Source organism: Cardiocondyla obscurior, linkage group LG12, assembly GCF_019399895.1.
Source record: "Cardiocondyla obscurior isolate alpha-2009 linkage group LG12, Cobs3.1, whole genome shotgun sequence".
NCBI lineage: Eukaryota > Metazoa > Arthropoda > Insecta > Hymenoptera > Formicidae > Cardiocondyla > Cardiocondyla obscurior.
This window is the reverse complement of record NC_091875.1, coordinates 5,178,455-5,201,963: the sequence shown is the minus strand read 5'-3', so window position 1 is coordinate 5,201,963 and position 23,509 is coordinate 5,178,455. Positions and strand designations below refer to the sequence as shown.

The 23,509-nt window shown below is 35.4% G+C and overlaps 4 protein-coding genes across 11 annotated transcripts; 1 reads left to right on the top strand and 3 right to left on the bottom strand.

The window, feature by feature from the left end:
* Nucleotides 1-332: 332 nt before the first annotated feature.
* On the bottom strand, nt 333-6,883 carry LOC139107095 (uncharacterized). Of its 5 annotated transcripts, XM_070664378.1 has the most exons (6): nt 6,016-6,879; nt 5,824-5,933; nt 5,179-5,741; nt 3,399-3,551; nt 2,097-2,447; nt 333-1,784 (listed from the first exon to the last, which is right to left on the bottom strand). In XM_070664378.1, the coding sequence occupies exons 3-6, from the start codon at nt 5,728-5,730 to the stop codon at nt 1,626-1,628; spliced, it is 1,215 nt and encodes a 404-aa protein (XP_070520479.1). In that variant the 5' UTR covers nt 5,731-5,741; nt 5,824-5,933; nt 6,016-6,879; the 3' UTR covers nt 333-1,625. The 5 variants fall into 5 exon arrangements, with proteins under 5 accessions (XP_070520479.1, XP_070520480.1, XP_070520477.1 ...); XM_070664379.1 differs by having other exon boundaries at nt 3,399-3,430; nt 3,494-3,551; nt 5,179-6,883; XM_070664376.1 differs by having other exon boundaries at nt 5,824-6,879.
* A 5,108-nt stretch (nt 6,884-11,991) lies between these two features.
* LOC139107098 (START domain-containing protein 10) lies at nt 11,992-15,818 on the bottom strand. Of its 4 annotated transcripts, XM_070664384.1 has the most exons (10): nt 15,431-15,818; nt 15,016-15,276; nt 14,763-14,907; nt 14,474-14,643; nt 14,269-14,416; nt 14,036-14,188; nt 13,840-13,964; nt 13,651-13,773; nt 13,316-13,461; nt 11,992-13,138 (listed from the first exon to the last, which is right to left on the bottom strand). In XM_070664384.1, exons 4-9 carry the CDS (start codon nt 14,627-14,629, stop codon nt 13,357-13,359), a joined length of 810 nt encoding a protein of 269 aa, XP_070520485.1. In that variant the 5' UTR covers nt 14,630-14,643; nt 14,763-14,907; nt 15,016-15,276; nt 15,431-15,818; the 3' UTR covers nt 11,992-13,138; nt 13,316-13,356. The 4 variants fall into 4 exon arrangements, with proteins under 4 accessions (XP_070520485.1, XP_070520484.1, XP_070520486.1 ...); XM_070664383.1 differs by having other exon boundaries at nt 11,992-13,461; XM_070664385.1 differs by having other exon boundaries at nt 11,992-13,461; nt 14,763-14,903.
* Nucleotides 15,819-15,924: 106 nt separating this feature from the next.
* On the top strand, nt 15,925-18,490 carry Pak3 (p21 (RAC1) activated kinase 3). The gene has a single exon (XM_070664366.1). The coding sequence runs from the start codon at nt 16,364-16,366 to the stop codon at nt 17,924-17,926; it is 1,563 nt and encodes a 520-aa protein (XP_070520467.1). The 5' UTR covers nt 15,925-16,363; the 3' UTR covers nt 17,927-18,490.
* A 1,076-nt stretch (nt 18,491-19,566) lies between these two features.
* Nucleotides 19,567-23,422, bottom strand: LOC139107087 (dihydrolipoyllysine-residue acetyltransferase component of pyruvate dehydrogenase complex). The gene is made up of 11 exons (XM_070664365.1): nt 23,238-23,422; nt 22,648-22,829; nt 22,395-22,573; nt 22,086-22,260; nt 21,843-22,006; nt 21,615-21,766; nt 21,366-21,505; nt 21,125-21,301; nt 20,860-21,044; nt 20,688-20,788; nt 19,567-20,606 (listed from the first exon to the last, which is right to left on the bottom strand). The coding sequence occupies exons 1-11, from the start codon at nt 23,362-23,364 to the stop codon at nt 20,431-20,433; spliced, it is 1,758 nt and encodes a 585-aa protein (XP_070520466.1). The 5' UTR covers nt 23,365-23,422; the 3' UTR covers nt 19,567-20,430.
* Between the last annotated feature and the right edge of the window lie 87 nt (nt 23,423-23,509).

The window sequence follows — 23,509 nt, the reverse complement described above, 5'->3', positions numbered from 1 at the left end:
ATTTATCGTCGAACTAAGCACTTCCCATCGCGACTGTCGCCTCCTATTGTCCCATCATTACCTGCCCACATACACGGCTAATTAGTTATTAGTACGCTATGACGTAGTAATTGTTCAGCGCAAGAGTAAAAACTACGGGGTGTACAGGATACGAGGGAAGTTACACTCTACTTATAGTGGTCCTATTCAGTCTATCGTATCCAAGGTCTCGTTTGATGCAAGACTCTCTAGCACGAAAGAAAATGATTCGTCGTAATTATCAATGAGAAGATATCGCATAAAAAAAAATACTATAGTTGTACTGGAAAACGTGTAAAGTGAGTACATGAATATCCATTGTTAATATTATTTATTCGCAGTAAGTTCTTCCTCTCTCTTTTTTCTCTTTCTTTCTATGTCGCTCACCTCTTTTTCTATCTCTCTCTTTCTACATACATACAATGCACACATACATATATGTACACCGTGTGTATTTTTTAATAAATATACAAATCCTTTTTTCATATGCACTACACACTCGTGGAAGCATACACTCGCGCACACCCACACGCACACGCGCGGGTGCATACTTAGGCATATACGTAGATATAGAACGTATTACACATTATAAGCAAAATATAATAGACTATACAAACAAATTTCGCAGAAAGAAATACTCAACGGCAGCATTAATTCCTACTTTCGCCTTCCTAACTTTCATTATTTTAATGGCAACGAAGAAAAAAATCACTCGTGTATCGTACATTACTATTTTGCATCGCAAAGTTTGCAATAACGTTTCATATGTGATCATTACCAAGTCTTATTCATAAACATATTGTTCACTTCGTACGTTCATTCACAGCCATTCGTCTTCCGCAATCGGTCTTTTTGCTCCGTGTATCATTATCAAAATCGTCTCTAGCTCTGGTACTAAAAAAAAAAAAAAGCTCTACGGAAATTCGTAGAGAATTGTGCCAATCGCCGTATTACGTGATGAGTGGCGTACTTGATTTTACATAAATTAAGTATGTACTATTCATAACGCTTCCCTCCTTCCTTCATGAGGCATGATAGCAGCGCGATTTCCATCTTGTATCCTCACTCGCAATCGCGCCACTGACAATGAATTCACGCTAATTTTGGTACACGAGCGACTTACTAGTGCACAAAAGAGAAATCTTTACAGAAATCTGATATCTACTTTATAATGAAACGTTTATTAAAGAAATTCGAGTGCGATACGAGACTCGCGTCTGCTATGAGTTTATCACGTGCGATAAATGCGATTAGAAACTGACGGATATCGTGAATAAATCTGTAAATGCCGGCTTCGCAGCCGGACGTGTCTTAACGATTCCGATAAATCCCAATTTTAATTTCGATTAAGCACGATTGTAATAATTATCGCGCATTCGCTTAAGGGATTTGTCGTTTCTACTCGTCTTGAAGATTGACACGCGAAATATTAAAGGCAAAATTCGATCTTAAAAGAGACGCAAATGTTCTACAAAAAGATGCACGTCTTTTCTTCGTATACAGAGAAGTGTGTATGAACGTGTTGCGTTCTTCTCTTTTTTTTCTCACTTGAACTTGCGTTTAACAACAAAACGAAAACAAAAAAACTGATTTTTCCTTTATCGTGTCTATGCAAGAGAATCCGCATTCACAGGTATCGACGATGTAGTATTATTCGGTAAGAGAGTTCCGTTTTCACCGTCCTTCTCATTCACATCGACTCGATCGACGAAATTTTGGGAGGCTACCAGTTTCCGCTGTCGCGCTCGCTTCTTCTCGCGTTCGATCTGACACGAAATAAACGATAACATTAGACAGAGCATGCAGTGATCAAAGCCCGGTTTCACAAACGTGAGTTAAATTAATCGGTCGATTAATTTTTAGGATTGCAACTGCCGAATATAAAACTGATGTCAAAAATACATCAGTTTTATAAAACATTAGTTGCAATTCTGAAAGTTAACCGATCAATTAGATTAACTCGCGTTCGTAAAAGCGGATCTAAGAGCCATTTTTATCAATGCAGATTAACTTGGTTTTTTCCACAACAAATATTCGTCTCTTATATGACGACATGTATGTATGTATGATGTACAAACCTTGAAGAATAATCGAAGATAATGACATGGGAACACAACGCACTGTCCTTCTTCTTCCTCGGCATCAATGTAAACCCCACGAACTAAAATGGTATTGCTACAATTGAGGAGGACGAGGAGAATAAAGCAGCCAACGTGAGTGATCCAGCAGGACAATTCCAGATTGTCTGGTAGAAGCCATAGATCCAGTGCGTTCCATATACCGCGCCAGACATTCACCGTTCCCAGGAAGCTCAGAAGAAGAAAAGCGTCCGCAACTATCAAGCGAATCAGACCCCGAAGGCGTGCGCAGATGTACCGCATCAACGGTTGCAGACAAAACGTCACGGCGACTATAAAATAGCCGATACCCTGAAATTCATAATACTATGTTAGTTTTACATTTCTTTTACATATATCTCCCTGGCCTTTTCTTTTTTTTTTTTATCTTTCAAAAACGATATATTATAAAATTCGTAGACTTCTGTACGAGTGGCACAAATATGAAATTTTAACGTAGCCGTGCCGCCTACGATATAACAAATGTAATAAAGTGCGGATAACGTGAAACATCTCATACATCATATATATCACATGCCGACAATTGTGCCATGTGCCACGACAATCAAGCAATTGGTGAATATTCAATTATATAATCCAACTACCGGGGCGTGTGTAGTGCCAGTGGCACATCCTAGGCCATGCACATCGTCTGTAATGTAAAATTTGCAGTTTTCAACGGACGCGACATTAAAAAAACTAATAGATTTCGCTTTCAGCTCTTTTTCACAAATATTCACAGTATTCGTGAATATTTAACTTCCGTGCGACAACGTCACATTTCTATTCCTTTTATTTTATTGAACATTTATGTTTTATCGTGTAACATGAATCTTATACCAATTTAATTGTTCCATCATTTAAATGATACAATATCAAATGCCTGCGGATGATTTCATATACCGATAATATCAGATAGTGCGTTCAAAATTTTCCACTTACCAAAGGCTTAAATTCGCTTAATACATCCCTAAGCTATGATTCTCGTTATCTTGCACAAGTTTGTTAAATATTAAATGTAAAAATATTTGTATTTACAATCACGATTCTCAACATTCATCGCGACTATTATCGTCATTCTTATTACTATCATGCTATTATCGTATTATCTTCTTTTCCATTTTTTTCTTTCTTTTTTTTTTTTTTTTTTAGTATCAATCTTCGTGAGGAGAGCCGCATATCGTTGACTGTAGATGCGAAAAACTTAAATTAAGACTTGATAAATGCGTTTAACTTGCATTAAAAATTAAGTTGCATATTTACCAATGAGCCAATGGCAGAGTACTCGGGATTTTCTGGAAATAGGTAAATGTCGATCAAAATCCAAACTCCTCTCCAGACGAAGACAACTAACGTACCCACGACGCCAACGCTGAAAGCGCAATCCAGTAAGTACAACAACCAGTCCCTCGTATTCTGCAATCATACATAAAATAGAGACATCATGAACATTGGTGGTAATATCAGAGTTACAAAATAACAGGATACATGTTAAAAGTGCTAACAGTCATTAAAATGCACTGCAATTCCATTATTCATCCTGTTAATCACGACGTGTTAACGGGACGATTAAACTGGGGTACATAAAACGTCAATGTAAAAATGACATTTATCTTATCTCAAGATTATTTTCTTCCGTCGTTGACGCGGTGCAATAAATGTGATTATATATGATACAATAGATGCATTTGAAGATTTATGAGAAGTAAAGGATGTAAAGTGTACAATTGCTAAAATAGCTCTCGATCGATTGTATAAAAATGTTATCTCGGCACTTAAAAAAAATGCCAGATATTTTTAGTTATGAATGAGACTGTGTGAGAGAACGATATGTATACACATAAGCCTCAAATGTACAAGTCATTTCGTATAATCACATTTCTATCAAACGATAATATATGATAAACGTTACGTTGTAAGAGAGGGAAAACAACACCGAATTGTACGACTATGATTTTCGCACGCACACGCACAGCGACAATTGTATCAACGTTTCCTGAGGGTGGTCATATGTCGCGTGATCTTTCATCTGCGGCACCTATCATTGATATCTACGATTGCAATTATTACAGTAATTACTTGGACGTGGCAAGAAATAAATATAATAATATAATAATATCATAATTGCATAATTAAGAAGGTGATTACAAATAGCAAACGGATTAAACAAATTAGCGCACTTGCGCATGTTGCATTACAGGCGCAATAGTGCTCGACGGTCGGGGGACTTGACCGGAAACTGCGCTTATACACACACCGATAACGCGAGCTTGGACGACACGTATGTAAATGAGATACATGCAATCCGTGTAATAGCGATTTACAATTTATCATTTACGATTTGCGATATATTTTACACACATAATGGGACGCGTGTACAGTAAGCGCGAGGAATCAAAAAAGTTAAGGGAAAATAGATTGCACGTCCAAGTAACGCTGTGCCTAATGTGTTTGACTTTTAATGCAAATTTTTTTAAATGCACCGTTGGCGCTTCGTCCCTCATGATTTTTCTCTTCGAACAGCATTTACTTTCTCATTTTTCATACATCATTTATCCTGCTACACGTTTTTCTCACACATTCTGGATTTTTTAAACCGCGGGCAAGATACATGAATATGTATACTTTCGCGCTCGCGACCGAGATTGCACTTAATTACAAATTATCTTAATGATTATATTTAAATGCGACTTATTTATTAATATAATGTTTATCTTTTTGCTAAAGCATATTTGCATGTCGCTGACAAATATCGCGCTTCAACGTTATCTGTACGCAATTTGCAATGCACAACTTGTTTTTTTCTTGATAGGTAAAACCTCACGCACGCATTCTTCTTCTCTTTCTCTCTATTATAATTTTAAAATACAAAACGCAGTGTAAAGCGATGCCTTTAAATTCCAAGTTTTAAAAAAGAAAAGATTAGTGTGAAATTAGTTAGCAACAGGGACGAGATGATGTTCGTGCGACACGACTTGAATCTTGACGAGCATTCTTAAAGGAACAGCGCGCGGAAAAAGAGAGATTGTCGGCGAGTACTTACATTGACGCGAAACATAGTCTGCACTTCAAAGTAACCCGGACACGAGTCGAGAACAAGCGAAAACGGCGGCGCGGATACATTACGCACCGCGCGCAAAATGCCGAGCGCGAGGAGACTAATGACGGTCGTGGCGGAGACGGTGCCGGGCGTCAAATCCGTATAGATGTCTAAAGCCTTCCAAGCACCGCGCCAAGCGTTCACGCAACAGAAGCCGAACAGGCTGGTGTAGAAACGCGAGCCGAGGTAGTACGACAGCCGGTGTTTGTCTGGATGCAGAATATCGTCCAGACCGTGCTGCACCACGCTAAAGGCAAAGAGGCCAGTGAATCCGATTGTAATCGATGCAAAGCTGCTGAACACTGGCTCGTTTGGATAAACGTAGAAGTCGCTGAGTTCCCAAGTGCCGCGCCAGTAACCAACTACTGCCGGCGCGGCTACAAGCGCAGAAAATATTGTATCCAAGATTGTTAAGATGGCATAGTGTAGGCGATTTGACGATTTGCCATCTAGGCTCCCGGTCATCCTAGCACCAGTTGCACGCAACTCGACCATCCTTGCCCAATCTGGATCAAATTTAGTAGTCGCGCCGCTCGTCATTACGCATTTCGCACGTATCCTTGAATCATTATCATTATTATTATGTACATTAAAGAAAAGAAGAAGAAAAAAAGTGCTTGCGTAGTTGTCTTGAAGAAACAAACGGCGACATTCATCTAAGTTCCAACATTCAGCGTTCGACTCCTGATATTTTCGAGCTGTAACGTTCGATTCGTTTACGTTATTTAGTTAATTTTTTTAAGAATCAACTATTGTTCTCATCGTCCTCGTCGTTCTCACCGTTCTCGTCATCCTTGTTGTCCTCCTCGTTCTCGTTTTCCTCGTCATCGTCGTCGCCGTCGTCGTGACATTGCGAACAAATATTTTATCTAGGAAAAATGATGGCATGCCTTCTCTCATTGCATTTGTTCATCAGTTTAGGCAGATTAGTTTAGCGTTCCGAGAAACCGTAAACATGGTTAACGCTCGTTGGAACTTCTTCCAGCGATGAGTTCGCCATGAAACGTATTCCTTTTTTGAATATTATCCAAATTCCGTATCACACAATCCGATCTTGGCACTTAGTCAAAGAAGATGATTGTTAGGCTCAAAAAAATTTAAGAGACAAAAAGAAAGAAAGTAAAATATAAAAGGAATACGAAAAAATTTGCAGTCACATCCACCTCGTTCGACTCTCGTCCAAGCGTTTAGGGGTGACAAACTCGATCGAGCGATCGGCGGCCGGTTCCACAGCTGACCGAACAGCAATCGACTACTGGCTTGTCTTCGGCAAAACCGCTATCTTTTATCAACCGGACCAGCACTATCGCATTATCGCGAACAACGTCGTCGCTCGCGCGGTGGACCACCGGCACCGGCACCGGCACGGAGGATAGTACCCGCGGTATATGCTCTCCTTTCTTCCCTCGATCTCTCCTACGCCAACGATCCCCACCTACGATGCATCGTTATAATCGACTCGTTCCATCATGTGTCGTGTATCGCGGTGCTATCACCGATTAGAACGATCGGTGGCAGTCGATGACAGCCACACGCGTTCAGTTCCCGTGATAATGCCCGATTTCAAGACGATTCGATAGCTCAAACTTCGTGTTGGCCGAATCGTCATATTCAACAATTGTTTCTTTTATCTTCCTTTCCGGTGCGTCGCATTTTTCTTGGCCATTTTAGACGTTCAGGTTGAGGGGATGTCTCCCCAGCATTACTCATCTCGAGTATGTATCAGCAAAGAAGCTCATGATATATACTCGGCATTTTTAGTCTTCTCTGTAATCACACTTTGCATTATAAAAAGAAACACTTTGTATTAATCTCAAAAGAAATCTTGTTTAATTTTCTACTCCGACAAAGAAGAACGATACGACTACTGTGGTACAATTTCTAGTCACCTTGGCGTAATTTTTTTTTCTAGGCACACCTTCCTGTTCCCTCGTATTCATTTAATCGTTGATGTATGTTCTCATTTATCCATTGACGCTTTAGCCAAATTCATCGCTAATAAACTCCTTTTGTGCTCCAATCAAGCTTGGGTTACAACATCTTCTCACCTTCATCCCCTAATTTATTATAGCGAGCCTTGTCAGGGTTATAAGGTCCAATGCCATGTCAGAAATGTGAGAAAATATTAAAAGTAAAATTAATTATTAAGTATTTCGCTTCGCAAATGTACTTAGACATATGTACAAATAGTTATGCTATACATGTATAATTCCTTGGAAGTTCCTGACTGGGAAAAAGCGCCAAAATTTTACAGATAAAATCATTACGCGCTTAATGATCAAATGCGATGTGATTGTTATACACGATTGATAAATCGTGTCAAATAAGATAAAAAAAAAAAAAAACAGATAGCGCTTCTTTTGCAGATAAGAAATATTGGTTCTATATCAATACAACCGTAGTGCTTGCCTATAGCTGCTATCAATGCGGGATAATCGGTAAGAGCATTTCATAAACTTCCGGGGAAAACCAATATAAACGAAACTAATCACTCTAATTGACTTTTCTATTTACAAAGTCGCAAGAGCTCTCGGTTGTACTCGATTGTATCGCATCTCTTTCCGTTTTTTTCTTATCGTTCTTTAATTTTCAATTTTGAACACGTACACGCATTTAATTTCAAGTATTAAAGTAAAGACATACAGTCAGTCTCGCTGTGCGTCAATTTAGTACAGAATATTATATGTCCATATTTCTTGGTATAAAAAAAAAAAAAAAAAAAAAAACGACTTAACGACTTAAAATAAGGAGCAGGGGGAGAAGAGGAAAGACCGGGACAGATTTATATCTTGACATCGATGAATAAAACAAAAGTAGAAACGTACGTGTAGAATCTGTGTGCGTAATTCGAGAACTTATGCGTGATCATTAGGCAAATTATGATTTTATCTGTCTAATACGATATCTAATATTACATCGCAAAAACTCAATAATGCGCATTGGAGACGATTCTGTTGGAATCTTGGTCAACTTGATTAGCGACCACTCTTGTGATAACGTTTGAAAAAAATTATCTTTTTTTTCTCTTTTCCTCTCGTACGAAAACAACAAACAAAAAGGAAACAGGTAAATTTTATTAAATAACGTAGACTTTAAAAGTACGTAAGTTAGATTTTGATGCACGCAAACACCGCATTAAATAAAAAATTATAAATTTTGCATTTAAAAATTGTGCACGACAAAGTGTAAGGACGTAAGGATGCGCCGTGTATGTATGTACATGTACCATGCTCCACGTACAATCGTTAAACACTATTTGGCAATTGAGTACAGGGTCGGTCGGCTCTTCAGGCGGTAATCAAAGAAGAGATTGTCACGAAGCGCGTTATACGATTGTCAAAGCTTATGGCGTTGCATTGGCAAGAGCTATCGAGACCACTAAAAATCGTATAAGAAAATATATGCCAGGAGTTCGAAATAAAGACTTTGCATTTTCGCCCTCCTATTATATTCGGATTGTACATTTTGCGATCAACATTTGTTTGCGCCAGAAGCAGGCGTGAAGAAAAGAGAAAGAAAGAGAGCAAATGCTTCTAATTTAAATTTAAATTTTAAATAGCTGCAGTGCACTCGCTTTATTCAATTTTACAGTGGCCTTTTTTACGTAAATGGCCATTTGTATGGCCACACCTTTACATTATTATAATTATCTAAACGTGTTTTCCTTGAAAAATTGTGTCGTATATAAACACGCATAGATCTTACTGTTGTCGATCTCATCGAGAAAGTGTATAATTTTTTTTTTAAACTCACCATCTTGTATCTAGTAGGAAATTGAAAAATGTAATTCGCTCTGTCGATCTGAGTTATCATTGGGGTTGTTATCAAAGTTCGGATGGAGCGTAGAATCGCCAGGCATATCAGTAGCAAGCATGTCAAAGACGCGGTTATCCTGTAGCAACATATACATATTACATATACATATACATGTTACAAATCGTAACAATTAACAAGTCTCATTTTTCTCGCTTTTGCGACAAAGTCTGTTAACGCGCGATGACAATGAATATATATCATACATGGTACGATCGATGACTTGAGCGTTTACTTACGTACCACACGTGCATTAATAGATAATTGTCAATAATGATCCAGCCACCCCGCCAGTGCGAGACGCACGCTACTCCGAAGGTGTAAGTATACAGGATTTGTAGCGTTCGGTAAAGCAATCGCTTTCGCCAGCTTGACTTCGCCCACTTCTTGTTGTAGATGCCGTGAAAACGATGTCGAAGAACCGCGTAAATCGTTTCCAAAATTGTGCCGAACGTGAAACAAAACCAGCCGGGAAATCTATTAACAAAATCGTCCACCTAAAACACATGTCCTCTTAAATTTCAAATATATATTGCTTACAATTAGCGTTTAGTAAATTTCTTGGCGTGTGCGCATGCAATGTGTGTATACGTGGTCATCGTAATGACACAGTCCAACCGGCCAGCGGTCATTTTTTTTTTACTACTTACGGGATACAATGCCAAGTATGGGTTACCGCTGGAAAGCTCTTGCTTTTGCTTGAATGTCAGATTACTTCTTTCACAACGACGTTCGTTACAAAGTTAAAATCTACAGATTTGACAATATTACATGTTATAGGCTATCGTAAAAATAATGTTACATCAATGATTGCTTGCTCACTGACAATGAGCGAGATATTTTAAATTTAAACGATATATGCGATTACGATAAACGTATATTATTAATAGTTTCGTTATCTCAAAGACTATCAGTGAGTGAACCTCGCTCGTGCACTCCAATTATTATATGCAACTAATTACTTTATTACATTTCTGTTACTTACAATTTTTCGTAATGATCCATGCATCCCCATACGCCTCTCCAGCAGCTGATTGCCAAAGGACCAAGGATAATTATAGAAACCAATACGTCGAGTAAAGATAAGGCTCGCTTCTTGCTTTTCGAACGTTTCAAGTTATCCTCCGGTTCCTCCGGTTCTTCTTTCGCCGGGAATGTTCTCTCCAACAGTGGGTTAACATTTCCAGAACACGTAGCATGCGACTCGTCTTCCTGCGTCGCGAGGCATGGATTCGAATTAAATTAATCAAGAGATCGGCAGAAATAAAAGATAAGTAAACGATCGAAACGGTAGATTCCCTCAGCAAACGCAGGATATTCCGGCGATAACGTGAGCAAAAAATTGCAATTCGTCGCCGTGATATTCTGCGTCTGCCGGACTTCATCGTCAGTAATTTCGAGTGCCGGTGAGTGGCTCGATTCCGAACACCCGCCGCCTCACTTTCGGGATTCCTCATTAGTATTCGGGCTCGACAGGAGACGATGAAAAGGCAAGAAAGATACCGAGCACCTTACGCTACTTACTCGGACCGGTCGCGATCTTCCTCCAATATGGACAGAAGTAATTCTCTTTACCTTGGACTTATGTTGCGTCTCCTTATCGATCGTTGATATTCCCTCGTTGGTCCGCGATTTATTATCATCGCGGTCTTCCGCTTCCGCTTCTCCATCGTCGATTCCAGACGCTGTAGAGAAACAGTCGCTTTCGACATTATCAGCCGATGCTAACGCGTCTTCGCCTTTAGCCGCATTTGCGTTTAAACCTTCTCGCGGTCTCGAGTGAGAATCCTCGTCCACCGATTTTTCCACAAGCTTCTTATCGTTGGATAATGAACGTGGTGCATCATCGGACATATCTTTTCGCACGCTTTACCGCGGTTAACAGAATTCCGCTCGCTCTCGGCACGAAATGCGAATAACGGGAGAACGATTTTACATGTCGCATCATTCACTTAGAATAAATATGCACACGTGCGTCTTCTAATGTTTTTTACAAATAATAAATTGCGCAAACGTCTTTGACACTTGATTTTTCCTTTTCGCTGCTCCGTCGAGCTTGCGCCAAGCTTACGAAAATAAAAAAAAACTCGCAGCACGTCGACGATGTTACGAATTAGTAGTTTAATCTGGTGCTCGTTGGATTCAATCGACACATATCGTTTCGCTACAATATTTACGTTCGTTTATATTTTGTTGAAATTAAAAACTCTCCGCTCTGCGCGTTTGTTACGCCGTTACAATGTTCACCACAGAGAAATGTTCCTCTCCTTTCTTACTATCTAACTTCGTTGTACATACAAATTTTCATCGCACTTGCAATATCCTTCGACTTTTCCTCGTGACGGAGGATCACGGTGTAGCGGGGAAACTTGACGTGTTTGACAAGCACACTAGTATTTTACTTCGATATCTGTGTCACGGGAGTTCCTCATTTACTTATTCAATATCGACGGCAATCATCACCTATGTAACGCTTGCTAAAATTGCCACTCTGTAATGTTATAGCGATAACAAGTAGTGCTAACACAACGTACGTAAAATATATAGCGAGCTTGGACCAACAAATATAATTACGAAAATTATACGAGACAACATGACGCGATAAAAGAAAAGAATAGGACTTAATGGATAATAGAATGTACGTGAGATAAGATAAAATACATCCTCGATAGAATTAACGATCCATTTCATTATACAAGTCAAATTTTGTTAAATACACCTTTTACCTTGTCGCCGTTACATTTTTATTTTTACAGAAAAGAAAACGGTGACCAGAACTTTATGTACCGTTGAATGTTTAATCAAAAGTTTATTGTTGCTTGTAAGTTTGTTTCTCAAAATCTTTTACGACATAGTTAATCTTGATCTCTATTCTCTATCTTCGTTTTGCATTATTCACATTGTGTTTAACAAAATTCTTTCTGCAATAAGTATTTAAATAAAACCAGTTTAAAAACATTTTTATTGCGCAACTTACAAAATAATCGATTATGTTTTATAAATTATTATTACGTTGTTTTATACTTTTTGCGAACCGAGGAAATGTAAAATTAAGATTCCATGTGTATATATATATATATTTCAGCCTTACAAGTATCTAAATTTCTAGGCCGTCTCGTTATCAGTTAGTCTTCATTAAGTAGCAGATATTCAGTTACATTATATTGTGAAAAGTATAAAGCATTTCGTAAAATTATTCGTTTCAAATTTAGTAAGTGTATAGTTTACAACTTTCTGTTTTTTTTCTTTTTGCAATAACTTTCAAATTTAAGTCTTAAAAGTCTTACAAAATCCTCTCCTTGGCCGGTATACGGTTACATGTAAAATCAGAAGACTAGAACAGATTATAAGAGACTAGTATATCATCTATCATTAACATTTCATGTTCGTATGTTGGTCGTACGCAATTATTGGCGCACTTGCCAAAAAAATTACGAATAAAACCCATTTAAAACAATAAAAAATTATATATACACACATACATATAGTTATAGTATATATGTATATGTATATATTCGAATAATCGATATTAAACTACGTCTTTGTTTTACATTAAAATTATAATATTTAGATATGTGTAAAAAAATGCATCTTTTGTTTTTACATAACTTTGTTTTCTGGTAATGTCTTCTATTACGCTCTTTCACGGAAATGCTAGTTAAATCTTCTAATTTTATCGAAACATTTGAAAACTTTTTACCAACTATTCTATTACATTCTTCAATGCTACAAAAAGATGTAATTACTTTATGTATATATATATATTAAGATTTAGTATAATAAATAACAATAACGTATAATGTGCATAATATAAAAAGACAAACAGGTGATTATTTCAAGCATACGCAGATTTAGGCGTATCTTACCACGCTGTGATAAATTATAAAACGCTTTAAATATACCTTTCATATTGTGCGGCATTTTTTTATTGCATTTGTAATATTATCCGCGCTTTAACAATATCAGCATCAAACTTGACTTTAAATTAGTGCCTAATACAAAGCAGGCCACCGATAGTAGTTCGTTATTGACGTTTATAGCCGTATCCACACATAAGGCAATTTCATGTATAACTGAACTGCGACCTTAACTTTGAATGTTATATTTTAAAGATATTACGTTATGTGTAATTAAAATTTATCAATTTTAAGAAATATGCAAATCGAACTTTATAAGTGTAACAATTAATTGTATAAATTATCTGTTACACATTTTATTTGTAATACTGCAACTTTTTAATATTATTATTTTCTATTATCCTACTTACCTAAAAACGTTTACGTTTCTTTAATATTACTATCCATTAAATTAATCGCTATCCACTGCGACGGACTCTTTAACCAAATTTTCTTTTAAGTCAGATTCGTCTACATAATTGTATTTTGAATTCTTTTCTTCTGTGGATTTTACACACTAAAACAAATTAATATAATTGTAAAGTAAAAATTGTAATTGTAAAAGTTTGCATATATAATATTAACTTTAAAATATTTGTATTTGCTAATTAAGCACGAAAGAAGAGTAAAATATTATCTGATGCATAATTATACCGTAATAAATAATTAATAAAAAAAATGTATATAAAACTAAGGTAATCCTTACTTCTTCAATACGTATTCTAGGTGCCATTATTTGTTCGGGATAATGCCATGGTTTATAATTTGGATTATTAAGTAATTTCCAGCTTGGATAACCCACAGATGCTTTGTGCAATCTTTTTACCATCTATAAAGAACAAATTTGTAAGTAAATGTATAATTATATATTACAATTATATTTTTTATATCTTACTTTAGGGGCAAATATTTGTGTAATTTTATTAACAAGCCACACAGGTAATTTGCCATGTGGATCTGTGTGCGATACATAACCCAACTCGGAGCCATCTCCATTGCGCGAAGGCCTTACAATATAGCCTTAAACATAATAATAATTTTAGATATGTGCAAAGTTATATAACATATATTTTACCTGTATTTTATTTTACCTGTGAGGTAAGATGTTGCTCGTACAAAGTGTTTTCTAGGTGGATAGTCTTTGTGATAAACGGAATGATTTATTATTAACTGTTCTATACCAGTATCTAACCAAGATCGTTGTAGAATAAAGTCTCTATTTTTTAATGGAGATGGACATGCCACTAAAATTTATACAGCAATAATAAAGATATATTCAATATAAAAATTAATATTAATAATATATAAATATTATTACACTCACTGGAATAATAACCAATATCGTTGTTCGGATTAAAAAATCCTATATCTTTCGATTCAATCATATGAGTGTCCCAAATTTTTCTATATTCAGGATCATGTAAAACATCATACAATGTTTCTGGTGAAACGTCGGGAAAACGTGTTCTAATCTAAAAAATTTAGTCATATTCAAGAAACAAAATTTATTTGCCTTTTAATAAACTTACCTTCACCATTCTAAAACTAATTCCTGGGACGGATTTAGTCCAAACAGATAAATCAGGTTTGTTGTAATCTAATTTCCAATTGTTGTTATCATCATATAAGTGCTTTAATTTCTCAAAGTCTTTATCTTCTGCGATTTTGACGACGCCAATATCCATTGTAACAGAGTAGTCTATAGAGAAAAATAAAATGTACATATATACACACAATCGCGCAAAAAAATTTATTTAAAAAAAAAAAAAAAAAAAAAACCACTGATTACTCTCTTCTACAAAATATAAATTTTCTCACCTTATGTTTGTAGCAATCTCGTTAAAACAGTACTATCATTTTTTTATTCATTCAATTTGTAATAATTCTGTAAAATACATGATCTCTAAACTATTGTTCAAAGATTAGAAGACTACTCGAGCATATACTTCTTTTTATATACTATCTGCAAAAAAAGATTATTTTTACAATATATTATATTCATAAACTTGAAGGTTAAAGTGAAAGAACAGAAAAGAAGAAAGAAAGAAAGTAAGAACAAGACTGCACATACGCTCATACTTCTACTACAGTCCACGACTTTCCATTCGTGGCCTGTTGTGAGTTGGCGATAATCAAGCCATATCACACGTTTAATTTGAACAGCTCGTTATCGTGAGTGATAAAGACTCGGGGTAATTGAGTTTTGAGAATGCTTTGAAGCATGTTCCACCAAAAAGAGTTACGGTAAACATGCGTTACTTTTAGACGAGTTAAACGTCCTGGAGACGACATCAGGGATAAACGATGTTCTTTTGTTTTTATGTCTCAATATCTGCGAGAAAATTCGGTTGAGTAAGGTTCGTTTTTTTACGATATTATGATACCCTGAGTATCAATATTAAATATACGTCTTATATATATATATATATGTGTGTGTGTGTGTATGCATATATAGATTTACATATATATATGTATATCATACTCACGCGACTGTGTTTTATCATCGTCATTTGGTGACTATGAAAACGTCAGCTGCATACTCGTTATCGTGTCCTATCAGATAACGACGAGGATTTACGGATTTTCGTTGTTAAACGCAATGCCCTCTCATTCTTTCAAGCCACTTGACACGTTTGGCACATTGATACCATTGATAACCAGTTGATTACTTTTTACTGCCACACATTAAATTGCACTGGAGGGCTTACATTTTCTCGGTTTTCATTAAATTTCAAACTTTATCTCACCTTAAAAGTACAAAGAGTATAAGTACGTACAATTAGTTCAGCTCATTTATCTGATAGAAAAACAGCTGGTGCAGCCCAGTACAACCAGGTGCAACCAGGTGCAACCGGTAGTTAGATGCGTTCGGAAGACTCAAATAACGAAATTCATCAAGTCATTTAATTAATGAAAAGAATTAATTCTGTAAAAGACTAACAAAATAAGAATTTTTAAATTGAATATCGAGTGCCGTTCACGTATAATATTGATTTTAAATTAAAGAACGGTATACTGCCGGTATAAAATTCCATTGTGACTGGCGTGACGATTGGCTACTTGCTTCAATTCATCCGACTCGAATCTTTGACCGCGGTCGACGCACTTCGGCACTCTTCGGATTCCTCGCCTCCTCGGTGGACATCGCCGCCAATCAGGCTGATCACATCGGGCGTGAGCGCGGTGAACGGCGTGGCGTGAGACACAGTGAGACATGGTGAAGACTTGAAACATTAGGATGAGATGAAAGACTTGGAAAATATGATTATATCTGTTGCGGGTGAGAATCCGCGTTACGTTAGCATGAGTATCGCGAGTTTTCTTTAATATACGTAAATCGGTATATCGTTCTTTCGTTTCTATTTCCTCTTCAAGAGTTGCGATTGCGCGGCCACGAGGAAACGTGAGATTGTGTGAGGATGAGCCTAAGCTTAACCAAGTTGTTCTCGAAGAAGAGGAGCGGTTCCGCTGTCGATACTGTGGCCGCGGAGATCGGTCTGCCAACGAACGTTTCCCACAAGTTTCACGTGAGTAAGAATGCGGAAACCGGACAGCTGGAGGGCCTGCCGGACCCATGGATACGTCTGCTCAACACGCAGATATCCAAATCGGAGCAGGACGAACATCCCGACGCCGCGTTACAGGCCATCAAGTTTTACAATTACTCGATTAAGCGCAAGCCGCAGGAGCAGGAAGTATTCAAGCCGTTTGTCACTCAAGACCTGATTGAGGAGGAATCGCAGGAGATAAATAATATTCTGACGAAGAAATACCAGTCAGATGGTTCGGATGACGATCGTTTGACTTCTGAAAGTTCGACGGACGAGCAGACGTTATCTGAGCTACCGCCGAAAGTGACGAAACCGCCGAAACCACCGAAGCCGCCGAAGCCGCCGAAACCGGCTCCACGTAAGTGCATCGACCGAGTAGAGAAAACTCTAACTGAAATCTTAGAGGATCTGAACACGTATCAGATCAGTGACAGTGAGGAAAATCCTCTACCAGAAGAGAAGGATGGGAATGTAGTGAGCAGAATAGAAGAGAGTCCCATTTTGCGCAAAAAAACGGAGTGCACCGATATGCGGCTCAACGAACAACAAGTATACGAGGAACTTAGAGCTATTTGTCAAAGTGGAGATCCTAATCTACGTTTTGAAAGAACTAAAGAGGTAGGTGCTGGTGCCTCTGGAACTGTATTCATAGCCACCGATTTGCAGTACGGTCAGAAAGTAGCAATCAAGGATATAAATTTATCAAAGCAACCAAAGAAAGAATTGATATTAACAGAAATCAAGATTCTTAAAGAGTTTCAGCATCCAAATCTGGTCAATTTCCTTGATGCTTACTTAGTGGACGAGCATCTTTGGGTAGTTATGGAACTGTTGGAAGGAGGGCCACTCACAGATGTGGTTACTGAGACTGTGATGAAAGAAGTTCAAATTGCAGCTGTTTGTAGAGAGGTTCTTAAAGCAATAAGCTTTTTGCATACCAGAGGCATCATTCACAGAGACATCAAGTCTGACAATGTATTGCTAGGAATGAATGGTGCAGTGAAGGTTACAGACTTCGGTTTTTGTGCAAATATCGACGGTGACGAGAAACGACAGACTGTAGTCGGTACTCCGTATTGGATGGCTCCGGAAGTAGTGACGAGAAAACAGTATGGCAAGAAGGTGGACATTTGGTCGTTAGGTATAATGGCTATTGAAATGATAGAAGGAGAACCGCCGTACATGAAGGAGACACCGTTGAGAGCATTATATTTGATTGCCGCTATCGGTAAACCGTCGATTCCGAGGTGGGACAGTCTCAGTCCGATGTTCCAGAATTTTTTAGAAAGATGTCTTGCTGTAGAGGTCGATGAAAGAGCGACTGCCGACGAGTTGCTCTCTCATCCATTTTTAGAAAATTGCGCGGAATTATCCACGCTCACTCCACTAATTCGTGCGGCGCAAAGAATCCTTCAAAAAGCATTTCATTAGATATTTGTAAATAATTTTATACTGTAATCTTAGTGACACAGGTCTCATGTGGAAATATTAAAAATTTGTATAGATTTCTAAACGAAAGCCATTTATTTCGCGTGCAATATAATGAATTAGAATTTTGACTCAGGTATGTTTCCATTCAATAATTATGCTAATGGGAATTCTATCTGCCATTTAAGTTCAGTATTTTTCAGATCCACAAACGCTCTAACTATCGATAATTGTGAAAAGAACGTATTTCCATATGCTCCTTTTTACAGAAAAGATGATATATAAATCGATATACAATATTGTTTTTTTAATACCCATTATTAATGGATTATAATACAGAATTTTATAATTATTCTTCTCAAAAACTGTGCTTAGATTATTGTACAGCAATTTCAAGATGTTAAAAAAAAAGATAAAAACGAAATCAGTTATATAACTTTCGATAATCGTAAAAACTCATTGAATTTAAAACTCTTAACTCTTTCTAAAAATAATCTAAATGAGATAAATGATAATATTAAATATAAGATAATCTATTTTGACTAAGTCGTTTAAATTTATAAAGTTTTTTTAACTTTATAATTTTTAACTGATAAGTTATATAAATTTATAAGAGCAGTTATGTATTGATATATTGTTATTACATGCATACGATATTTCCTTATTTTGTGCATGAAATTGAATGTCGTTTGCTATCGTTTAAAACTAAAAAAATTAATCGTAATAAGTTACATAACTACAACCACCGTATAATGCATTTTTATAAAATTATTATATTGTTTGTCATACACATGATGTACACATACAGTTTTGTAAGATTTTTACGTCTGCTTTTATAAAACATATATCTTTTTGAAAACTTTATGTAATTACTAAGAGCGATATTGCTCAAACGTAATATTCATATAGCTAAACTTATTAAATAACTAATATACATATGTATATAAATCTGATATCATCAATGATATTTATAATGTAACTGCAATGAGTAAACGTGTAATATGATTGAATAATTATAAAGGATAATAAATATAAATAAATATATATACATATACAAGATAATTCAAGCAAGTATTATCAAATACATATATATAAAATCACTGTGATAAACAAAAGTTATATTAATAATTCTATAATGTATAATTTTTGTGTTTTATCGTATACATTATACTATATTCAATTTTCATATATTAAATTGTGACAATATAAAATCTATAATTATAATATATATTATAAACGAGACAAATGTTATCTTTCAATCATATAACATTAGCCAAGTGTATTTAAACAGTATAGTAATCGTTTATACGGTTTGGAATAAACCATGAATTAGTTTTCTTTGAATATATTTTATATTTAAAGAATTTACGAAAAGAGTATTAAAGTTAAAATATTGTAAGGCACATATCATATGATAATGTAATATTTGTGCCTTATTTAAAATATACGATTTCTTTATTAATAAGAATCACAAAAATATTAAGCAATAATAGCGTGTGAATATAAGTAACGAAAATCAAATGTTGAAATGCTGTAATGTAATTGCAAAAATTGCATATAATATAATACCTATAGTATTTTTCTACATATACATATTGGATGGAAAATAAAAATTAATAGACACTAACACCATTCATCAAACATTGCATATTTTAGACAATAAATATTTTATTCAGAAAATCAGAAGAACATCTTTGTTATGTTAGCCCACTAATTCTATTTCAATAATAAAGTTATATGCAAATAATTTATTTATGTACTTTTAATTAATTATCAGAAGTAAATTGTGTATTTTAATTTATGAATTTCTAATTATATGGACGAAAATTAATACTTTCGAATATTTATAATGTGATAAAATAAATACATTTACATTTCGTAACTTTGACTTAAAAGATATACATCATTATACCATAAAATCAAAATTGCAGATATTTACAAAAGTAAACTTACATAAATGTGAACGTTTTAATTATTTACAAGATTAAATACATAATGGACATTTATTCTCTTTTAATCTTTACGAATATTAATTGCTGATTCAATTAATTAAGAAATTTTCTAATTAAAAAATTATATTAAAGTGTAAAGAATTCTTTGAAAATAATATATTAATATTTGACATTTAATTTTCTTCAATGTTACCATTAATTAATTTATAAAGAAGTAAGAATATACAAATTATTCCTTTTTGTCAACGTTTATAGCAGCTATAAACGGTACTATTTGTGAAACGGTTTTATATACATATAAAAATCGGTTTTTATATTTGATTATGTATATGGCACAAAAAATGTAATATTAATTTTATCATTTATTTCAAAAACAGCGAACAATTATATAATTGCATTAATATTTGGGTTCTTTCTACTTAAATTCTATTTTTTCTTTTTTTGAAGCACAGACATATTTACAAAAATAACGATATTTAATTAATTTGATACAAGAAGACGAGCTGTTTTTGCAATAAATGCTTTGAACAAAATTATTATTTTATTAGAAGCAAATTAATATGCATCACGTTTGTACCTAAGTGCCTGCACTTTACCAGCTGCAAGAAAAGCTGGATCTTCCAGCATTGCTTTCAAAATAGCTAAGAAATCGGCTGCTTGATCCTCGTCAATCGCTCGCCTGTCATATGATAATCTTGTTGTCATTTTCGTTACTTTCATTAACGAGAAATCTGTGAAACGTTGTTAAAGTATTATTAGTTTTGATCAAAATCAATTAAGTATCATTCATAAAATTTTTCTTGAAAAATTACCCAGTTCTTCTCGTCCCGCGCCTACAGCTAAAACGGCAGTTTGTGGAGGATTTATAATAGCAGAAAACTCTTTGATACCGAACATTCCCAAATTCGAAATTCTGCATAACAAAATTACGTATGCACATACATATAAGAATATACGCGCATATACTTCGATTATGAAACTTACGTAAACGATCCTCCTTGAAATTCATGTGGTTTAAGTTTTCCGTTTTTCGCCTTTTCAGCCAATTCTCGAATATTTTTAGAAATATCGGTAAGGCTTTTAGTGGCAGTGTCAGATACTATTGGAGTAATCAGACCTGTTTTTGTTGCGACTGCTACAGACACATCTACCTTTGAAACTCGGACAATCTAAAACGAGTCAACTGTTAATATTACAGTCGCGTATTCTAATGCAATTACATCTTAATATTAAAGCTAATCGTACTAACTTGTCCATTTTGATACCACGTGTTTATATCGGGACACTCGACAAGGGCATGAGCGACGGCCTTCGTAACGAAGTCGTTAATTGATACATTTATATTTTCCGTTTTTAGTTTTCCGCGGAGTTCAATTAATTTGTCGATATTTATGTCCATAAGTGCATAAGAATGTGGTATGGTTCTCTGGAAAATAATATAAGTTTTAATCAAATAAAATAATTAAATTTTATTAAAAACTAGTACGTACTTTTGACTCTCCAAGTCGTTTAGCGATAACAGCACGAATATTAGATATTTCAATGTCTTCGTATGGAGACGGTCGGCCAGGCGGAGTATCAGATATTCCTGGCCTAGAAAGTTGTACTTTAGGAGTTTCTGGAGCCGATGCTGTAAAAAAAAAAAATAAAAAGTTGAAATAAATGTTCGAAAAATAAAAAACGTTAATATTCGGTGCTTATGTGACGCAAATATGATTATTAAAATGTTAAAAATATACCAGATTTAGGTGTAACTTTTTTAACGTTGTGCGCTTGAATGTACGCTAAAACGTCACTCTTCAATAAGCGATTTGTACGTCCAGTGCCTTTGATTGAGCCAGAGCTTAGGCCATATTCTTCCAGTAATCTCTTTACTGCCAAACCATAAACTCTGCATAAAGATTTAATAATAGATGGGTGATATTACTGTGAATATATACATAGATTATTATTAACATAATACATACTGCTCGCTTGACGATGCTTTGACACCAGTGGGTTGAACAGAATCTGGTGCTGCAGATGGTGCCGATTTAGTTGACGTCGGGATAACAACCTGTTTCCAGTCCATTCCTTTCTCAACCATGATAGCTATTAATTGTCCTACCTCTACTTGAGAACTTTCAGGAACCTAATAAATGATCGTATTAAATAATAAAAAAGAAGCGTAAATTGTAGTAGAATTTTGTAATTAATAATGGAATACACACAAGAATTTTTGCAAGTACACCTTCCTCTTCTAATTCGAAAGTCATTACGGCCTTATCGGTTTGTATATCTGCCAATGCATCACCTGGTTCTACTGCATCACCTTCTTTCTTTAACCATTTTATAATTGTACCTGATGTCATAGTTGGCGATAAAGCGGGCATAGAAATGTTTTGCCTAAAAATTAAATAAGTTAAAAAGAAATTCGGAAAGCATTCATTTTTAAACATGTAAATACAAAAGCATTACATATAATTTTTGTATTACTTTAAAACAAATTATAACCTAGTATGCTTATTAAAGTATCATACTGGCCAGGTGGTGGTTCTATATTTGCAGCAGGTGAACTTTGCTCAGAGGAAGCTGGTGCTGCTGAAGGAGTTTGCACTGAAGAACTATCTGGCATTTCTACTGTTTTCCAATCTTCATCAAGCTCAACAGTAAGAGCTATCAGAGTTCCCACTTTAATATCTTTTGTTCCTTCAGATATCTAATGAACATATCTCATAATTTGCATATAATAAATAGATATAATTTTATTATGTACTACATTTCTTTACTTACAATTATCTTTGCCAATATACCCTCATCATCAAATTCCATTGTGACAATGGCTTTATCAGTTTGAATATCTGCAATAGCATCACCAGGATTGATTTTATCACCTTCTTTTTTGAACCATTTTACTATAGTTCCACTTTCCATGGTGGGTGATAAGGATGGCATCAATAATTCTTTCCCTGCCACTGAAAGCAAATTGTTAATCCATTTAATACCTGAGTTGCATAAAAAATAAATATTTTATTAATATTATTACAGAAATAAATTTTAATATTGGAATCACGAACAAGATTACAAATTAAAGGGAAAGGAAATAAATTATGCTTGACAAAGATGTTGCACATCTGGTAACATGTAAAAATCAAAAAATTTGATTGCATAATCAGTAGATCGGGGAAATATGATTTATCGGCAGAATTAAGGTCTAAAATAATTGAGAATCGTCAGACGTATTTTCGACACTTTCACTTTAACATTCCCATTAAAATAGCCATATATTTTGCAGATAGTTTTGTAAAATTCTCTCTTCTGCGAGATAACCTCTAAACCAACAAAAACGTTTAAAAGTAGTGGTTTTTGACTAAATGCCGTACCGTCGAGAATACTGCTGGTGCGGAAGCATAATCGTTGACACTTTAAGGGCACAAAGGCACGAGGCGCGACGCGATTAGCGTATTTCAGTGACAGGTGAACAAGCCTGGACCCTATCATGTGCGCCATTTTTACGTCAGGCCACAGAATGTCGTGGTAATGCAAGCGAATTAATTGTGACCTCAAAGTCCTCGGACCGCGGCGATTGACCTTTTCGCTCGCTTATCGGCATCTTATCTGATTACAGAACTACCAGTATTCAATTCTTAATTCA

What these genes read in the sequence shown, in the direction of transcription:
- LOC139107095 (XM_070664374.1), bottom strand. Translation starts at nt 5,775, where the DNA reads ATGACGAGCGGCGCGACTACTAAATTTGATCCAGATTGGGCAAGGATG. An exon ending in AGACTATGTTTCGCGTCAAT is followed by an intron (nt 3,552 to 5,178) that starts GTAAGTACTCGC and finishes GTATGATTGCAG; the next exon opens with AATACGAGGGACTGGTTGTT. An exon ending in ATCTTCGATTATTCTTCAAG is followed by an intron (nt 1,785 to 2,096) that starts GTTTGTACATCA and finishes ATTTCGTGTCAG; the next exon opens with ATCGAACGCGAGAAGAAGCG.
- LOC139107098 (XM_070664383.1), bottom strand. Translation starts at nt 14,629, where the DNA reads ATGGATATTGGCGTCGTCAAAATCGCAGAAGATAAAGACTTTGAGAAA. An exon ending in TTAGTTTTAGAATGGTGAAG is followed by an intron (nt 14,417 to 14,473) that starts GTAAGTTTATTA and finishes TAAATTTTTTAG; the next exon opens with ATTAGAACACGTTTTCCCGA. An exon ending in CACAAATATTTGCCCCTAAA is followed by an intron (nt 13,774 to 13,839) that starts GTAAGATATAAA and finishes TGTTCTTTATAG; the next exon opens with ATGGTAAAAAGATTGCACAA.
- Pak3 (XM_070664366.1), top strand. Translation starts at nt 16,364, where the DNA reads ATGAGCCTAAGCTTAACCAAGTTGTTCTCGAAGAAGAGGAGCGGTTCC.
- LOC139107087 (XM_070664365.1), bottom strand. Translation starts at nt 23,364, where the DNA reads ATGGCGCACATGATAGGGTCCAGGCTTGTTCACCTGTCACTGAAATAC. An exon ending in ATAGAACCACCACCTGGCCA is followed by an intron (nt 22,261 to 22,394) that starts GTATGATACTTT and finishes TTTAATTTTTAG; the next exon opens with GCAAAACATTTCTATGCCCG. An exon ending in GTGTACTTGCAAAAATTCTT is followed by an intron (nt 22,007 to 22,085) that starts GTGTGTATTCCA and finishes ATCATTTATTAG; the next exon opens with GTTCCTGAAAGTTCTCAAGT.